The sequence below is a fragment of the Crocuta crocuta genome, unplaced genomic scaffold (genome assembly GCF_008692635.1).
Source record: "Crocuta crocuta isolate KB4526 unplaced genomic scaffold, BGI_CrCroc_1.0 scaffold124, whole genome shotgun sequence".
NCBI lineage: Eukaryota > Metazoa > Chordata > Mammalia > Carnivora > Hyaenidae > Crocuta > Crocuta crocuta.
The window spans coordinates 7,818,899-7,825,603 of NW_027551573.1; the positions used below are offsets into that span (position 1 = coordinate 7,818,899).

Sequence of the window (6,705 nt, forward strand, 5' to 3'; positions counted from 1 at the left end):
TCTGTACCCTTGCCTTTTCCAGCTTCCAGAGCTGCATGCCTGGACCCTTGGGGCCCTTTCCTCCCTTTGTGGTAGTGTCTTTCTCCCACAAGACACTCATGGTTACAATTAGGGCCTATGTAGATAATCTAGGACAACCTCCCCGACCCAAAAGCCTCATCATAATCACTTAAATTAAGTCTCTTTGGCCACAAAAGGCAACATTTCACAGGCTCAAGGAATCAGGAGCTAAATATTTGGGGCCATTGTTCAGCCCACTGCGAGTACCAAGCTCTTTCCCACAACAGGGTCTTCATACAGCTTGTCCCCCTCATTCTTTGCACGGACGGCAGCTTCTCGCGCTTGGGGCCCCAGAGTCTCCGTCTCTGACCAATCAGAATGCTTCCCCTCCATCCTGACCCTCACTACACTTACAGTGGCCCTTATGTTAGGCATCTTCCAGTCCACTAGTTTTCTGCCCACCTCTCCTCCCCGCCTCAACCCCAGTGCCTCGGGGACAAGGCTCATGTGTGTTTTGTTCATCCCCCGATCGTCCCAACGCATCCGGCTAATAAATAATTGCCGCACGGATTTAAGGGAAATGAGATGTTCCAATGTTTCCAGTCCAGGACGCCGCCCCACACATGCACCGCAGTGCGAAGGCCTCCGAGAGAGCAGGCCCATCGCTGTCTGCTCCCCTCCGGACCTTCTGCCTCACAACAGTCGTCTGGACAGAACCCGACGCCACCGACAGACAGCCTGCCAAGGAGTGTGCTCACATGCCGGAGCCCAGGGCAATGTGGGCTGGGCCCACATCCAACATTTCAAGGATGTGGGTCTCACTTCGGTGAGGACGCGCCTGAGCCCTTGTTCATCACACACAGCTGAGACGGATTTCAATAAGGGGGCGGCTTGCTGAGGAGGGCTGTTCCCGAACCTTCTCTCCCACCTCTTCCTGCTTAAGGCTCCTGGAGGCACTGGGAGGGAATCAAGGGAGGCCCTGGGGCCTCCTCACGTTTGCCTGTCAGCCACAAGGGGAGCACCTCGAGGTCCCCACGCAGCTTAAACTTCGCGCTGGGTTAGACCTTTGTAAGCCGAAGCCCCAAAGGGCTTTCATTGCAAGCCCATTCCAAAGACCTGCTTGTGTCCTAAACAACAAATGATTGAGTCAACACATCGCTTTTCCCCTCCAAGTAGAAAATTGTGCTTTAATATTTGACAACATTCACGAACATTCTTTAAATATTTTGGTCACAAAAATACATGGAGTCCCCCCACAGCTTCAGGGACTCAGCCGTTTTCCTCCCCGTGACTATTTACAGCATAAAATTCACGGTCGTGTTTTTTTTTACAAAAACAAACTCGAGAAAATCAAACCCAGTGGTTTATAAATATTAACCAGTCTGCACAAATAATAAGGCTTAAATAGTAACACTTGCGTGGCACCTGACGGTTTCCAGAGGCTTCAACAATGCATTGTTCTGAAAAATCCAGAAAAACATCTGCCTCATGAGGAAAAGTCTTTTTGATTTTGCCCCTTGTAAGCTTTTCATCCGTAACTCCGTATCACATAACGCTGAACCATTTCAGGGGCCTGCCATCACAACTCACAGGCATCTACCAGAGACGCAGTGGGACCGTTCAAAATTCTGATTCTAAAAAGCTACATTTGGGTGGGGAGTTGTTAACTGAAGAGTAATTGATTTCACTGGACAAAAAAAAAATTGTGCATTTGATAGCAGCCGTAGTGTGTGGTCTTATTTTCTGGAAAATCTAGCAGGTCTTAGGGAACAAATGGCTGTCATGTGTCCCCTTTCAATCGTGTGTTAAGCATCAGGAAGGAGAGCAGGTGGATTGCAGCCCTTCCCACACTGGGTATGTAGGGGGCAGGCGGGGAGAGGCTATAAATATCAAAGCTGAGAACACCAGGATTCTGAGTCTTGACCCTCAGAGGAAGTGCAGGTGCAGGGACCCAGGATGGGGGGAGGGACCAGATGTGGGGAACATCTGGATGGATGACAACCTGTGATTTAAAACATTGCAGAAAGCTGCTTCCCGAGTCCCCCTCTCCATTGTGAGGCAGGTGGGAAGGGGGGCCGCTCCTGCGGGTCTGGGTCTCCACAGTCCCAGGCACCCAGTAATCTCCATGGGCCCCACTGACCCATGTCAGATACACCAGAGGTGGGGCCGGAGGGCTCCACCGATGGACTCCTGGGAAGGACTGAGTGCAAAACCAGGCTGCAGAGAAGGTACTCCAAAGGGCACGGTTGCCCCATCTTCTGCCAGCATGGAGGTGACCTATCGTGCCTGCCCTGGGCAGGACAATGGCTCTGTGGGAACAGACTGCCGCCAGATGGAATCCAGCTTCAGGGATCCAAACCCACACAGCCCGTTCACAAACAGAGATGAACATTGGCCCCCAGGGCTTCAGAGCAAGAGTCTGGAGTCCCTCTGCTGGAGCCTCTCAATTTCTTCCGGAGAGAGAGTGTTGCCTCGGAGCCTAAGGGGATAAAGCAGAGAGAGGTTTGGATGAGGCTGAGGCAGGGTGGTGTTTTTAACTGGAGGCCGCTGCTTTCCAAAGCTGCGCAGATCGGCCTGGCCCCAAGGCCCAGCTAAGGCCTGCTCCCAGGCCGGTGTCAGCCTCTGTCCACCAGGGCGGCTCCTGAGTCACCATGTGCGATGAAGCAAGCCTCTGTGACTCTGCAGAGAATCCGTGCTGGACCCAGCCAGCCCCGACTCCCCAAGGCAGGCGATTCTTTTTCAGGCAACAGCGGAGTCTGTCAAGAATGCAATGAGCAAGCCCTGATACCTTCCCGGTTCTGCCAACAGGCGCCAAATAACATCAGAACCCTTAAAATATCAACCTGATGCTGGCTTCCTCCTCCCGGACACAGAAGGTGATATTTCCTATGACCACTTAATGGTTTCAAACACAAACTCACACTCTGCCCGGGACCTGAGGCCCTCGCGGCCTGCAGAGATTACACAATCATACAGAAAGGGAAATCTCTTCATCACAGGATAGAGGCCTAGACGTCTTTATTTTAAGATTCATCATTCGATATATATTGGTGCTGCTGCCTCGATATGATTTTTGAGGGCGGAACCAGTCAGTCTACGTATGTGAAGCAGGGGTCACACGTTTGCAGGGATGAGACAAGTTGTATACAGCCGACTTGGCAGGGGGAAGGGGTGCGGTCGGCCTGAGCCGGTCCGCCCAGCTAAGTGGGTTCAGCCCTTCTCTACTCTGCTTACTTACTGGCATTTTCTGTGGGGGCCCAGAGTTGGAAGCCTTTGGTAGAAAACTTGGAAATACAGATTTTCATGGGGGGGGGGTGTGAGGGGAGCTGCCATTTTTAAAAGATTGGCTTCAGGGCGCCTGGGGGGCTCCATCAGTTAAGCGTCTGACTCTTGGTTTTGGCTCAAGTCATGATCTCACGGTTCATGAGATCCAGCCCTGCATGGGGCTCCGCCCTGACAGCGCAGAGCTTGCTTAGGACTCTCTTTCTCCCCCTCCCTCTGCCCCTTCCCTGCTTGTGCTCTAAATAAATAAATAAATAAATATTGGCTTCTAGTCCAGTGCCTGAAACACATATAGTGACAGTCACTTGTGACATGTAAAGCCAGGGGAAACTTTTGTACTTACTATACGAGTTATAAATACACCCCTGGAAAGGAGGATAAATCTCTGTAGTTGTGACCCGATGCTTTTTTTTTCAAATACATGAAGGAACGTGGCTTTTAGTTATAAAGATCTGGAAACACTATGCAACAGTACCCAGCCCCCAACGCCAATGTAGCCTCCACCCAGAGGCTCTGATATAACCTCCTCGACCTGGGAAGTCAGGGGTAAGGCCCCTCAGTTCTTGTGTCTATTTCACCTTCGACCACGCCCCCTCCTACACTATTACCTGTAACTAAGACCTTTCTGAATACCTAGGGTTTAAAAATGAATGACTTGCAGGGCGCCTGGGTGGCTCAGTCAATTAAGCGTCTGGCTTCAGCTCAGGTCATGATCTCACAGACCATGGGTTTGAGCCCCGCCTTGGGCTCTGTGCTGACAGCTCAGAGCCTGAAGCCTGCTTCAGATTCTGTGTCTCCCTCTCTCTCTACCCCTCCCCTACTCACGCTCTAGCTATCTCTCTCTCTTTCAAAAATAAAATAAACATTAAAAAAAATTTTAATGAATAATTTGGTCCATGCTTGTAGGCATGAAAACATCTTTCCCAGAGAAATCAGATTCACTGATTGCAGAATGGCACTGAATGTCAGAACCAGAAGGAAAATTCCCAAGTTCCCCTCTCTCCTGCCCCATTTTACAGATTGGAAAAGTGCGGCTCAGAGAGGTAAAGAGGCCCACCCAGGGGCCTTACCAGACTTCCAGGATGGTATCATTCCTTTCCAGGGCCTGCAGAAGGACTTCAGCCCCAAGGTAGGTGACGCGGTTGTTGGACAGCCTGGAAAGGAAGACAGAAAGCTGAGCTTCAGCCCTCTCAGGCCTGTCCAATTAAAAGAAGCTTTGGGACTTGGCCCCTTAGACGTGTCCCTCTCCTGTCTGCGACTCCCACTGAGCTCATCCACAAAGACTCAGTGCCTAAAGAGAAATGCACCCTTCTTTCCTCTGTTCACCAGATTTGTTTACCTAATGAAGCAGCTACTCCCTTACGGAGATGATATCGCATGGTGGTTAAGTATGTGCGTTTCACTTTGATCTCTGGCAAATTAGTCCCAGTTTCCTCATCTGTAAGGCAGACCTAAAAGAGTGCCTATTTCATGAAAAATAAGCATTAAAAGAATGGCATATTTTGTGGTGCATTTTGCAGCATACTCCACTGAAAGGAAATAATCAATGAACAGTAATATTTTCTTTGGGGGTTGGGGGGAGGGGATTGAGGGGAAAGGGGACATGGAATTGAGAAAATACGAGGTTGGGAATTGACAGGGGAAAACTCAAGCAGGGAAAGAGCCAGCACCCCCTACTGCTCTTTTGCGCATAGCTTGGCCTCCAAGACACCTCCACCACCTGTCTGCCATGTCCACAGTCTGAGGAACATTCCAGAAGCTGACCCTACAGCAGAGCCAGTAATAACAACAGCTCTGCTGAGCTCTAACTATGAGCCGGCTCAGTACCTCCATCACGCCAGTCACGCTCACAACCCTAAGAGGGGGTCCGACTATTACCCCCGCTTCCACTCGAGGCTACCGGAGCACAAATCCAAGGCCAAACAGCGGGTAACGGTGGAACTGGGGTCCAAACCCAGGCTGTCGGGTGCCAGAGCCCACACACTTCACCAGCATTTGGCAGTCACTATGCCCGAAAAAGGATACTGGGTTTGTTTGTTTGTTTTTTAAAAGATACATAAGAAGCTCGCTTTTTGGGGGGGGGGAAATGAGAGGGATGATGTAGTTCCGCGGCACTTTATAAGACCCGGGGCCTAGGCAGTGCGGGACACACCCCTGCTGCTATTACCTGGCAGCCCAGGGGGCTGGCTGGGGTGAGTGCATCACAAGGAGGGAGGACAAATGTGTCCCGGCCACACCTGGTTAAGAGTAAACCAGGCACCGCTGGAGACCCCCCTGTACAGAACCTGTGTCCCCCCTTAGACAGCCCAGGCGGCACCCGGGGCTCCCAGCCCGGTTTCACCCAAGTGACGAGTGGAAGTGTTTTCCCCAAACATTTGGCAACACGAACAGGTGTTGCCAGAGAGGAGGGCGGGCCGGCAGCGAGGCAGACACTCTCCCAGCGGCAGCTGTCTGCCTGCCTCTGAAGGTGACAGGTTCCCCTGCGGGCCACCTTTGTCAGGGCAGACGCCACCCTTCCAGCAGCACGAGGAGCCACGTGGTGGTGCCTGGACGTCCCTCTCCAGCGAGGCAGGTGCGGCACTAGCCTCGGGGAGCCCCGGCACAAGGTCGTGATGACCGCCAGCTGGNGCCCCACCACTGCCTGCCCACTTTCGCCAACCTTCTCCACTGCCATCACCTGATCCAGGGCCCCCTCCTCTCCCACCAGGAAGGCAGCAGGAGCTTCTGACTGGTCTCCCGCCTTCCACCTGACCCATCTTCCGGCTGTTCTGCACAAAGCAGCCAGCATGATCTCGTTATGATGTAAATCAGATGTTACTGCCCTAATTAAAAGCCTCCAAAGGCTTCTCAGTGCCCCTAGAATAAAGCCTAAATCCTCCCCATGGCTCTGAGGCCAGTGTGGCCCCCTTGCCCTGCCTCTTGCCCCCTCCACCTTCCCCTACAGTCCAACCACACAGGCACTCCCCTCTGTTCTCAAAACGACCCAGCTTGCTTCTGCCACAGGGCCTTTGCCCTTGCTGTTTGGGGCTCTTGGAATGTGCATTGCTGAGACCACAGCATGACAAGAATAATAACCTTCCTCATTATTCAGGTTTCAACTCCAATGCCACCTTCTCAGAGAGGCTATCCCCAAGCAGCTGCCACCTTGCCCTCTCCAGCTACTCCCTGGCACAGCTCCTTCTTGAATACCCTTTAGAGCCTTTATTATACATAAGCTTGTATATTTGCTTACTTGTTCATTATACATCTCTCCCATTAGAATCTAAGAGCTCAGGGGGCTGAGGCCTGCTCTGTTCTTCCCACCGCTCCATACTACTTCATTTCCCTGCCCTCTCACCAGTGTGTGCTGGGACCACCTCCCCAGTAAACCACGTGCACTGGGATCCCTGTCTGTATTTGGGGGAAGCCTGACTCTGCCAGGCA

The 6,705-nt window shown here is 52.1% G+C and overlaps 1 protein-coding gene across 1 annotated transcript in view; it reads right to left on the reverse strand.

Moving 5' to 3' along the window:
* Nucleotides 1-1,159: 1,159 nt before the first annotated feature.
* NOD2 (nucleotide binding oligomerization domain containing 2) overlaps nt 1,160-6,705 on the reverse strand; it is a 35,593-nt gene continuing 30,047 nt past the window's right edge. Inside the window, 2 exon segments of the mRNA XM_077751291.1 lie at nt 1,160-2,479; nt 4,353-4,436. Of these exon segments, the coding sequence (XP_077607417.1) occupies nt 2,407-2,479; nt 4,353-4,436 (157 nt within the window). The 3' untranslated portion in view covers nt 1,160-2,406.